Source organism: Chiroxiphia lanceolata, chromosome 8, assembly GCF_009829145.1.
Source record: "Chiroxiphia lanceolata isolate bChiLan1 chromosome 8, bChiLan1.pri, whole genome shotgun sequence".
In the NCBI taxonomy this organism is placed as follows: domain Eukaryota; kingdom Metazoa; phylum Chordata; class Aves; order Passeriformes; family Pipridae; genus Chiroxiphia; species Chiroxiphia lanceolata.
The window spans coordinates 31,136,853-31,149,798 of record NC_045644.1 but is presented as its reverse complement, the minus strand read 5'-3'; the positions used below and the strand labels follow the sequence as shown (position 1 = coordinate 31,149,798).

Genomic DNA, 12,946 nt, shown 5'->3' with positions numbered 1-12,946 from the left:
ACCATAATGGAAGGGACAAGAAAGAAATGCAGAGAATGTGGAGGAAATAGAAGCCATGGGAAACAAGGAAGAGCAATAGAAGCAGAAATACCACCCTTTGTAGGGAAGTTAAGCTACAGAACAGGATCACCCAGACCCAAATCTGTTGCCAGCTCATCCAAATTTTCTCTTTCCTCTGCATACCTGATTTTCAACCCCAACTACCTCCCTCTGGAAGACTCTCACACTACGTCTGTGAGGTAAGGAGTACTCTACTCTCAATGTACAGAAGAGGAATCAAATCATGTAACTCATTCTGGCTCCCAATCTACCAAAGCCTCCAGTTTTCCTTTCTCTTTTACCAGCCTTAAAAGCACTTCCACTACCCTCCTCTAAATCCATTCCTCCTGCTCCATGCCAGTCTTGCTATTATGGACAAAAAAGTTTAATTCTCCAGGCTGCTTGTTTCCAGTGCAGGGAAGGGAAAGCAAAGGGTCATTAATATAGAAGACATTAGAGTTTTGCTCTTAATTGAAATGTTTGGACTTGAAACTTGCACCAGCTGAGAACAGTAAATACAAGAAAATTCATCTCAGCCCTGGGCTACAGTGTATTTTATAAAATGGATTATTCGGGGAACTTAGCTGTGAAGAAAATATAAGAACACTCCTGTAAGCACTTAAAAACTGCATTTTCTTTCCCTAAAGAAAGAAAACTGCATTTTCTTTCCCATGTATTTTAGCCAAATCCAAATGGATTTTCACAGGAATAGCAAAAAGCAAATTCACAACCTTTGCTTGCCAAAACTTATGTCTTTACCTCAAAGCACAGGGGTATTAGAGCTGTTAAAAAAAAAAAAAGACACAAAATACTTTTTTTTCCCCACAGCCTCTGTCTGCAAGCCCACTGAACAGGATCAGCTGCAATTTCATGTATAAAAATTAATCCGAGGCAGACAATGCCATGGAAAATTTCATCTTAAAGAGTTAAAGTTTGGCAAAGCTTTATGCAGCTAAGATCACATTCCTGAAAAACATCAGTCAGCTTTAATAATTGGTTGTGCTACCAGCCTGTCGCGTACACATGCATTACACAGCCTCATAAAACTAATTTCTGACAGGTTTCCATTCTTCCCCATTGTTATAGTAATATAGTTAGCATATGTTAAGATACTTTCTCATTGGAGACAGGAAGCACAACTGGAATTTCAATGATCATAAAGCACGTACATGTTCTGTCAAAATTCCAAGTCAGAAAGGCCCTTGAACTAAATTACAATGAAAGAGCATAATAATGGTTATGAGCTTGATTTTAAATATTTGCCTTCTCTTTGAATGGAACTGCTGAGTCCTTTCATTCTTCCTCTGGGATGGGCTTTTCTCAACATAATCACCTTCAAAGTGAATGTTAAGCAAGTATTAGGATCTCTGAAAAGAAGGTTTTAGAGGACACTGCTACCATTTTTTTCAAGTTCTCGCATTCCCACTAGACCCAAGCTACAAGCCTGGTTGCAAATTTCCTGGTAGCCACAGGAGTTCCAGTCCCTTCATTGTCATTTTTCATCCTCGGCAGTGATGCCAGTTTACTTCCCTCACCACTCTTTAGTTAACATACATTCTGTGCCAGAAGTGCAGCATTTGCCATATAGAAAGCTGCCTGCGAGTTGACCTCCAAGGATAAAATAAATGTAATTCACCCACTGTAATGCTACAGGATGGACTGAATATCTCAAACAGCAGAGAAATGTGCCCAAGGCTACAGTGAGTCAGTCACTGAGATAGCTGGAATTGGAATTTAGGAGCTCCTTGCTCTCACACTACTGTAATTATTATTTATTTTACCTCAGTAAAGAAAAGGTCTCTTCAGGACCTGACCCATTTGTACCACATACTGTACAAACAAAGAATGAGGGATATTCTGCTCAAAAGACTACAGTTTTCTCTAATGAAAGTTTTAACATCTGCCAATAAGTATTATTTTCAGGCACAAGGTCTAGCATGTCAACATTCAGGAGGAAAATAAATAATGTTACAATTATTTGTAATTAAATATCACTTTATTACAATGACTGGAAAACATTCTTGCCTTCCACTTCAGATATTTATTTTACAGTTCTTAATTATACTTACCACTGATGTTCTCCAAGACGAAATTTAATAGTTCCATGAATTCTGAGAGCTGTGTAAGACTGAAGTTCATTTCTTTAGCCCACAAAAATCCCGCACTGTAATAATCTATTAAAACAGCTTTTCTCCAAGATGTCTTTAATTGTGTAAAATTCAGAAATTCTTCCAACATTCTAAAAAAAAAAAAAGCAACATAATGAAATTAAAAAATATAGGTGCCAAAGCTTAACTTAGTCTGCTTGCAATTGTATCCATAATATTTGTTATTATTATTTACTATATTATTTATATGTACATAGTATACATCATTTCTTGAACTTAGCTACATCAATTTCTAGATACAAACATTTATGATCAGAGGGCATATCTGCTGCAAAAAACGACCTACAGGTTTCAGCAGACACTATTTAAATGGTATGATATGACTAATGAAAGAACAAGAATAATAGCAATACAAAACTGAAGAGAAATACACTGAAAATCTCAGAGAAAAAACTGTTTCATCAGGAAGTTGTTTGTAGGATGAAATGAAACAATTAGTCTACTTTCTACTACCATTCTTTCAGTTTGAGATAGTTTTACAGTAATAATAAGATCATGTTTTCGTTTCAAGGTTTCCATTTCAAGATTAGTTTTCCTCTGAAGAAAAATTACATTTGAAAATTAATGCAGATATTATAATATATACATACCAAAAGTAGCTAAAATATTTAGAAATTAAATTGCACTTTCATAATGGTCAAGACATCTAAAAAGAGCCTCATCCTATTTTACTGGCACATGATGAAAATTTTTCCAGCTACTTTAATGTGCAAAATTTATGAAAAAATACGCTCCCATGTAGGAGGCCACATGTGTTGCTGACACATTTATGTCTACTCTATCCAAACACAGAATTAGTTATGTCTTTTATAATAACAGCACACATTTTTCCCCAAGAAGAGAGGGAATTGGGGCTGGGACCTTTCTGCAGTTCTTCCAGTACAACTTAAGCCATGTCTCAGGTAGTTAAGTTTCACATTAAAGCAATTCCTGGCTTCTTAACTATACCTGATGATCCAGGTGCCAGTGACCACGGTTTCTAGTCCCCTGTAAAAAAGCAAAGTCCTCCCAACCTCCCCCCCTTCTCATTCCTTCCTAAGAAGGACATTAATCTCAGACCTACTGATAGGGAACCATTAGATTTTCAGGGGTTTCACGGAGACAGTACAGATACACTGTCAAGTAAGATGAGTTTCTTTTTTTAATTAAAGCCTCAATAGCTAACAGAGTAAAGCATTTAATCCAATCAGTTTTGTTTAAAACATGTATTCCTTTGTTCTCCATGACAAATTTGTACGGTTGCACACATGCAAGTCGGTTAAAAACACTTAACTGTGTCCTGAAATAGAAGTGGAGCGTGGCCAGCTGAACTTTCCAATGTTTGAAACAGTCCATATCCTCTCTTTCTGAAGCTTCTGCCAACTCTGTGTTTTCATAATCAGAGTTTCTCAGGGATTTAGATTTTCTCTGATTCTGCTAACAACACCAGAACTCATCTTTTAAATATTCTGTAAGGCATGTCACTGACAACAGTGTCTGTACATGACTGGGAAGTGATGGGGCAGCTGGATTTCCTAGTTAACCTGACTGATTTTTCCTTCTTCAAGGAAGGTGCTCAAATCGTACAGAGATGGATAGTGGTATAAAACTCCCTGACAGATGGGAATGCAGACCATCAAAATTCTCCTACTGAATGGGATCTGTTCTGATTTTCTAACTTTAGCTGAGGCCTTCAAACTGCTATTGCAAATAGACACGATGCACTGCGGTGAACAAAATTTTAATGCTGCTGCAAAACTGCTTAGAGTGCATAAAATACCCTGTAACTATCCTCTTTTCAGTCAGATGCAGTATGTACTTTACATTCCCCTTGTACAGTAAACATATATGTGATCAGCTGAGAATAAGAGACTCTGATCTTTTAGTGCTTTTCTTTACACTCTTAATGAGAAAGTTTCACAACGAATCGTGTTGTTAAGCACATTTTAGTCTCCAGTGAGTTGTACACTTCAGTCTCCTCTAAATTTAAAGAGACCTATTGTGCAAGAGAAAACAGGAAAGGAAAGAATTTTTGTATTATTATTATTTGACGGTAGCAAATTTTCTTTCCAGTTTTCTTTAAAAAAAAAACAAACAAACAAAACCAGAATTCCAGAAAAGACCTTTGTTTTTCCTCAGAATAGTGACAAATAGGAGGAACAGAATATATTTCAGGAATAATATTTTAATCTCTGTTAAATGGTTACCTATTAAGAGGAACAAAGTTGGATTTTATATCTCCCTCCACCCCTTCCTTCCCAAACTAGATCAGTGGCCCAGCCCTTTGGCTTTCAATGCACTAAGAATTTGCTAGCAGACACAAGCACTCCTAAATAATTCCGGCACTTCTGAAAGTTCCATCTTTAAATATAAGTCCAGAGTCTCAGGCTAAACTCCTGGCCTCCTAAATTTAGCTGCTATTAAACACTAATAACAAGGGAGTGTGATGCTACAGGAAAGACAAGATTGGCTTACATCAGAAGTCTTTGGCTGCCTCCTCTTTCCCCAGTGCACCATAATGGGGACCTACTAATACCTTCTTAAGCTTTCCATCCCTTTCTGAACTTTTAAGACCTTTTTGATTTTTCAGTAACTCATGTTACAGTACAGAATCTTAAATGTTTTAGCAAAAAAGTTACCAAGTGAGACTCATTAAAAAAAAAAAGAGCTCAGTATTGGCCTGTTCTTATTTACACCTTAGTAATTAATTTACAGCATATTTAAAGCTGTTGTACGTTCAGAAAGTACATCAATGTGAAATACAAGTGGAAAAAAAAGGAGTCAAAGCAAAATGAAGAGATATAGGAAATACAGTAAAACAGACTGTATCTGAGATCAGCGGTATTTGTTCCATCTTTCGTGACTCTTATTAAAATTAATGAATTAAGTGAACAATTAAACACTAATAACCATCACAAAAGAAATCTAACAAATAGACTGTAATTTTTATTTCATTATTATACTGCTCCTAGCATTGTTGTCATTGCTACTTACTTTTCAACTCCTTCCAGATTTTCTTCTAACAAAGCAGTAATTTGGGAAAGAGAAAGAAATGGCTTATTCTCTTTCTCTTCCTGCCCACCTATGGCACCCTGATCTTGCTGATCTTGGTCTTCTTCCTCTCCACCTATGGCATCTTGATCTTGGTCTTCCTTTCCACCTACTGCACCCTGATCTTGGTCTTCTGCCTTTTCACCTATGGCATCCTGATTTTGGTCTTCTTCCTACAAACATGTAGAGAGGAATATAATTTTAAAATGTTTATTTTATTATGTCGGTAACTTACCTGAATAACATTTTTATAGTAAGGAAGTATGCAAGGGCTTAATTCAACAAATGCCAAAAATGTAAGACTGTTATAACTATATGGCAGTAACACAATACCTTAACACATTCTCACTAGAGAAAAACTGGGCTGATACATGGAAAATACTATTTTTATCTTAAATTCATATGGGAACACAGTGACATATTATGTGCAGCACAAGATTAAATTAACTTGCAAGTAAAAACAACAGAGATCTAAAGGTGCAAAAAAAAATCCATGAATCTAAATTTGACCAACATGATACTAGATTGCACAATAATTAAATTTTAAAATTAGTTTATCCTTAACATATGAGAATACACACGTATTACCATGCTATTTGCTCTCCACTCTGTACTTGATTGCATTTTCAAATTTACTCTCTGCATTGACTCCACCCCTAGCCAAAAAAAAGCCCAAGATATTTGCTGCAATGCAATGATACCCACACAAGGATCTGACACTACTGTTACAGAGAAGCTCAGTGTATTTGTAATACAGAAGGCAGTTCCTTACAGGAAATACGAGGATGTACATGTTACAGGGGATAATAAACTGAGCACTAACAATGCAATGGTCTTTCAAAAAACAAGAATATTTGATGATATTTTATTTCGTGTAGTCACTGACCAAAAAAATCTGAGCAGAGATTTCAGTAAGAAATCTACAAAATACATAAAACAGTAGAAAAAAAATGAAAACTGTTTCTCAACAGAATATGTAGGTGACAAAGCGAGGTGTCAAAGCACATTATAAAATGTGAGATGAGGCAGTGCCTCCAGAGAGGTGCATAGCAGGGGAACAAGGGACAACGGTCATAGAATGGACTATTTTAGTTGAAAGGGACCTACAATGGCACAGGGTTAGGAAAAATATTTCACTATGGAAATAATGAAGCATTAGAACAGGTAAGCCGGAAAGGTGAAGGAATCTCCACCCTTGCAGGCTTTCAAGGCAAAACTGGACAAAGTCCTGGTCTGCACTTGGTGCTGGCCCTGCTCTGAGCAAACAGGTGAGCCAGTGCATGTCCCAAAATCCCTTCCAGCCTCATGATGGGAATCTGACTGGCCTGACCACATGAACACCTGATCCCTATTTGCTTGTAGCAGGTAAACTTCTACATCTGCAGGACTTGGGCTTTAGAGATGGGCAACAAGGCAAAGCTTGCAGAATCCTGCTTCCAGCTCACCTACGGAGAGTGAAGGAGACGATTTCCTGACATGCACTGATTTTGAGCCCGACCAGCACTGCTCTGGGCTAATAATCAACTCACTGTAGTGCTGGTCAAGGAGAGCCCCCAAATAAAGCTACACTACTCCCCCTGCTGCTGCTGAACTGCAAGATATACTGAAAGCCACGGGACTAGCTGAAAAACCACATTTGAACTGATGAAACAGTGAGAGCAACAAAGAACATTCAGTGGACAGACAAGGTTTTCCCCCCTCTAATTAAGTACTAGAGTACTTTCACACGTACTTCAATATGAAAAATTATTGTTCCCTACTGTAAACAAGTCAGTCTCAGATATAATGTCTCATCAGAACAACAGGAGTGGAATAAAAGAAGGCTTCCTTCAGATAGTTAAGAGCATGACGTTATTTTGCTTTTGTTTTATTAGTAATAATTCATGCAGCATGAAAAGAAGTACTCCTACAGTCCATAACATTGACATAATTGAAGCTAAATGCCCTAGTGAGGGAAAAACAACAGCTCTACCTGCTAATATTATACAATTATTGAAAGACATTTTTTAATAACTAGAAAAAGTATGAATGTTTTTCTGAAGCAACCAGTGTGTTAGAAACCTGTAAAACATGAGATTTTTTTAGAAGCCATGAGAGCTGAATTAAAAGAATAACTGATATAGATGTTTTGGAAACTGAATTAATACCCATCCATCTCTTTCTCTGAGGATGCTTTAGTATTTATAAGTATTTCTCATAGGATGTTTTAGTATTTATAAGGACCACAGCTATATAAATAGCATACTGCTGGTCAGTCAGTCAACAGCTTACTGATGTTGCCTACTTAATAAGGTAAAATTGCTAATATTTTACAAGTATCACCCCAGATTCACTTTATCAGCATAGAATGATTAACTTAGCACTGTATCAGAAAGAAAAGCATAAAAAAGTTCAAGGCACAGTATTTTTATTCTCATCAAGGTATCTTCCAGCAACCCTTCTGTGGTTACAGCCAGGTGTGATAACAACTAAGACCTTCCCATAACATTCTCCACCACCTGCACAAGGCTTCTCCACCATTCAAGATCACAGCAGTACCCTGTAGAGGTGCATCAAAAGTCTTTTTTCTCCCTCCCACTGTTTAAATCTCATATCATAAGGAACAGGTTAGTAGCTAAAAAATGGAATATTCTGGAAAACAACTTCCAAGAATCTTATCCAAACTAATTCCTCAGGTATCAGACAACATCCATGCTAGAAAAGCTTGTCCAAAGAGGAATTTTCTCCTGCTCCTCCCATATGTACCTGGCTTACTAAAGCAGACAGCTTTCTAACCCACGTGGTATCCACAGGCCCAACACACTTTACAGACTGATGCTGAGGGTCATCTCATTCCATGCATTACAAATGGCAAGAAGGACCTCTGGAACAGCTGCTTTAGTCTTAGTCTGTAGTGTGGTATTACAGCAATATATAAGCTATGTAAGCTATATAAGCTATAAAAATTAATTTAAAAATAACTCCACATGCCTTGCACTCAGTCCCCTATAATCTCTTGCTACACATTTAAAGGTCCTCTAGCACTAGAAACACACTCTTTGACCAGCTAAAGTTGGCAGTTTAAACTGAAGAGACAGGCAAGCTGTTGTAACTCAGTGTTGCAGATAAGGCTCTGTAATCTGTATATCAAACCCCAACAGTTTACAGGGCAAGGGGAAGCTTCCCATGAACCATTTAATCCCCTAGAGCCTGGAACAACATTCTCAGCAGCAACATTCCCACCAATGCATTATATTCCTTGTTACTACTCATGATAAGGATGGGGTAGGGGCACCACTGTCCACTACAACCAGCACACGTATCAGATAAGAAGAAATACTGTTACAAACAATCAATAAGGAACTATGGGAGAGAAAGCACATTATTTAGAAAATTAATTTTTTTAAATTATCAATGTTTCTGTAATTTAAAAAAGTATTGAAAGTCCATAAATCATTTAACAATCTCATGCTTGTGGAAAGTTTGTTTGAGCAGAACCTTCACAGACACATGACTAAAAGCTTACAGTTATTTTGATTTAACACTGTTTTGTCTTTTGATTGCTGCCTTTAACCACCACTGAAAATCTGAAGACAAGCTATTTTTTATACACATTCACTGGTGTCAAAGAATTTACCATTCATTTTACTGTTAACTGTAGTGACTGAGGTAATTCAAGGTGAGTTAATTCTGGTAACACTATCTTCATGTGTCAGGAGAAAAACTCCTAAACCAATCCTAGCAGTACACATTCCCAGCAGTTGACTTAGCCTATTTAAATACAGACTGCTACTAGAGAACTATTTGTTACTGTTTTATTTTCCTTCGAAGGCTTTTTAGCTGTTCTGAATGTATAATATGTTTCTGGCTGTCCAATACATTACTCCAAATGCTTTGGGCATCCCTTGTCAATAGCATCAAATCAAAATACCAAACCAGACATTCTACAACAAAAAAAATAAGATCCTCCTTGAATCTCTCAGCCCATATTCATGAGCCACCACGAAGTAGAAAATATCATCAGCAGAGTGATGTAGTTAAACAGCAAATTGAAAAATACCTCTGTGTTTAGGAGGGTGGGAGAGAATTCTCCAAACTCCCACCTTTAGTGAGTCATCCCTGCCTAGGAAGAATGCCCCACTACCTGCAGTTTTGGTGAGAGCCTTTCCAGAGTGGCAAAACCTTGAAACACAGCAATGGAAATGAGCACCAGACCTCCTGAAGAAAAATAAGCTTGTCCTTTGGGATGTGCCCTCTGCAGCGGATGAAGGTAACAATTGCATGTGTTTGACAATACAACAACCACACTTTGCAAAAACACAACTTCCAAAAATACACACGCAAAGGAACAGCTTACCAAATCTCTTAAATTATAGCAAATACCTGAAGTGTGAGGAACCCAAGATCCTCCTGTCCTCACCCTACCAGGGAAAATTAGGCTGGACTGAGCTCTCCTGCCTCAGCAAGGCACTTTCCAGTTGTTCACGTAAAGCTGCCTCAGCTACCTCTGCCTGAGCAACACGGCTGACAGCAGTGCAGATGTACCCTGAGAGAGTGTTGTATATCAGTTACAACTTTAATCAAAATGGGAATGAAAAAAAAAACAACCAAACCACACCAGCAACACAGGCTGTTATTTATATTATTATACACATTTTGTTATCAAGCTGTCAAGTGCTTCAGTAGCAGCAGAAAATCTTGAAGCTGTCTACATAAATAGTTAAAGGCAGAAACAGAAACACGTTCCCTGTTCCCGTTTGTTTTAAAAAGACCCCACTTGTCCACTCCCACAATGGGAAGTTAAAATCAATAGTTGCTATTTTTAGTCATAAACATTTCTTTTATTGTCAAACAAATGAGGAAATAAAAATAGTAATGTTAATTTCAATTACCTTCAAAAGGGGAAATATGCAGATGTGTCAAATGCAAGAGATAAAACCTATATGCAAGGAAAGCTTTCAGAGATCCATTATAAACAACAGACTCTGACAGTGTCCTTTTAATAACAAAATATGTTTCAGAAATTTCACACAGTCCAAACATCAAGATTTATGGTTGACCAAATGTATGATGACATTAAATTTTACTGATGTTTTCACAGCTGCAGACCACTTATTGGAAAAAATGTGGTTAAAAATAAAGCAGCAGCAAGACTTGCTAAGATCAGGACTCAGATTTTTCTACTCCGCTCTTGGCTGAAACTCATTACAAGTCAGAACAATTATAAAATATTAAATTTAAATCAAAAGGAATTGTCTCAAGATCTAAGAAACAATATAAAAAAAAATAGTGACAGAATTGATGCTCCCTACAGCTTACATATAGACCATGCCAAGCTAGCTTCAGCCAAAACTGGAGACTATGTAATGTAATTTATAAAAACACACACTTCCACAGAGTTTACAATAAAACAAATCATAAAGGATAGAAGGAAATATCACAAAAGTAAGCTGTTGTGCATAGAACAAAATTCAATATGTAAGGAACAGAAAATACGTGAAGAAAAAAAAATGTTCGCTGAATTCCTCTAAAGATTCCTTTTATAAAGTCATGAAGTAAAAACGACAAATATTTCAGTGGTACATTTCAAACAGATGTACAATATATTTTTGACAGCCTGTCGTTTCCCATCCAGTACACCCTGTATCCTTTTACTGTGATCTGACTGCATTACCCCAGTGTTACGCTGTTCCAACTGCCAAAATATTTACAGAGAACACTAACAGAGAGCATTGTGAAAGATACATATATTTTTCATAAAGCATTTAGAATACTTTAAAACACATTTCACATGGAAGAGGATTTATTTATTTAAGGAAACCTAAACGTTAAGCTTTTGTACTGACAAAGACACAACCACTACACCAGCTGAAGGTGGTTAATCACTCCCACAACAGCCACAGTAACTTCTTGGCCATCTAAGACAACAAAGCAGTTCAACCAGAAGAAAATTATCTTGTAATAGCTACAACAATATAGAGAGGCTTGAGAAAGAAATTCTGAGCTGATGCAACACCTCATGAGTTCTTGAGAGGAATAACTTTTATTCTGACATCTCCTGACATGCAGCATGAGATGAGTTGCCTGTCAGAAACCACACCTCTGCAATCAAGACAAAAAAGAAAATAGGAAAAAAAAAATGGAGGCTGAAGACTAGCTAAAAAAAAAAGGCAAATATTAATGTGAACATTGCAGATTTGCAAAATTCTCTAGATGACTTCAATTACCTAAAGCAATGAAAGGTGAGAAATACAACCGTGATATTGCTGGAAGGAAGGTGTGAGCTTGCTTCCACTCCCTCAGTCTCTCTGTAGGGAAACCATATGCCTTTCCCCCAACAATCAAAAATTAGGATACTCCTAATACCATGAATAAGCCAAGTGTGGTGGTTTGACCCAGGCTAGATGTCAGGTGCCCAATAAAGCCTCTCTGTCAGCCCCCTCCTCAGCTGAACAGAGGAGAGGGAATATAACAAAAGGCTTGGGTGTTGAGATAAGGACAGGGAAACTCATCAATTACTATCACTGGTAAAACAGATGCAGCTTGGGTAGAAAAAAATTCAATTTATTACCAATGAAATCAGAGTAGGATAATAAGAAATAAAAACTAAATGTCAAAACACCTTCTCCCCATCCCTCCTTTATTTTCAGGCTCAACTTCACATCCAATTTTTCTATCTCTTTTCCTCAGCAGCACAGGGGAACAGGGTATGGTGGTTGCACTCAGTTCATCAAATGCTGTCTCTGACCCTGCTGCCTCCTCATCCTCCAACCTACTCCAGCATGGGGTCCCTCCCACGGGGGACAGTCCTTCATAAACTGCTTCAACACGGGCATCTGCTCCCCTGTAACCTCCGTGGGCTGCAGGGACACAGCTGCCTCATCATGGTCTTCATTCACCACAGGCTACAGGGGAATCTCTCTTCCAGCTTCTGGAGCACCTCTTGCCCCTCCTTCTGCACTGGCCTTGCTGTCTGCAGAGTTCTTTCTCTGCCAAGGCAGGGTCACCTGCAGCAGGTGACACAGGAACGTGTCCAGGTGGGTTTGGAACGTCTCCAGAAGGAGACTCCACAACCTCCCTGGGCAGCCTGTTCCAGTGCTCTGCCACCCTCGATGTACAGAAGTTCTTCCTCGTGTTGAGGTGGAACTTCTTGTGTTTTGGTTTTCGGCCGTTGCTCCTCGTCCTGTTGCTGGGCACCACCGAAGAGCGTGCAACACGTACTTCTCCTGTCTAGACTAAACAGCCCAGCCCCCACAGTCCCTCCTCGCAAGGGATGTGCTGCCCAGCCCCCACAGTCCCTCCTCGCAAGGGATGTGCTGCAGACCCCTACCCACGTTGCAGCTCAGCTCAGCACAGACACTTTAACACGACAGAAACGGACCCTGAGGGGGCGCGACCACCCCCCCCAGCGGTACCTCCGCGAGCGCCGCCATCGCCGCCCGCCGTCTGCCCGGCCACGGGGGGCGGGGCCAGCGCCAGGCCCCGCCCCCATCCCCACCCGTCGCCATGGCGGGCCCGCGCGCCCCCCTCAGAGCCCTCGGTGTCCCGCCGGGGCTGTCACCGACACACCGGCACACCGACACACCGGCACACCACCGACACACCGACAGACGGCACACCGGCACACCACCGACACATCGGCACACCACCGACACACCGGCACACCACCGGCACACCGGCACACCGGCACACCGACACACCACCGACACACCGGCACACCACCGGCACAC

General features: G+C 39.2%; 1 protein-coding gene across 1 annotated transcript in view; it reads right to left on the bottom strand.

Annotated features, from left to right (window-relative positions):
- Positions 1-12,675, bottom strand: part of CABCOCO1 (ciliary associated calcium binding coiled-coil 1) — a 52,829-nt gene extending 40,154 nt beyond the window's left edge. Inside the window, exons 1-3 of the mRNA XM_032695281.1 lie at positions 12,632-12,675; positions 5,181-5,410; positions 2,109-2,278 (exon numbers count right to left, since the gene is read on the bottom strand). Of these exons, the coding sequence (XP_032551172.1) occupies positions 2,109-2,278; positions 5,181-5,410; positions 12,632-12,649 (418 nt within the window). The 5' untranslated portion in view covers positions 12,650-12,675. The remainder of the gene's footprint in view (positions 1-2,108; positions 2,279-5,180; positions 5,411-12,631) is intronic.
- Positions 12,676-12,946: the final 271 nt, after the last annotated feature.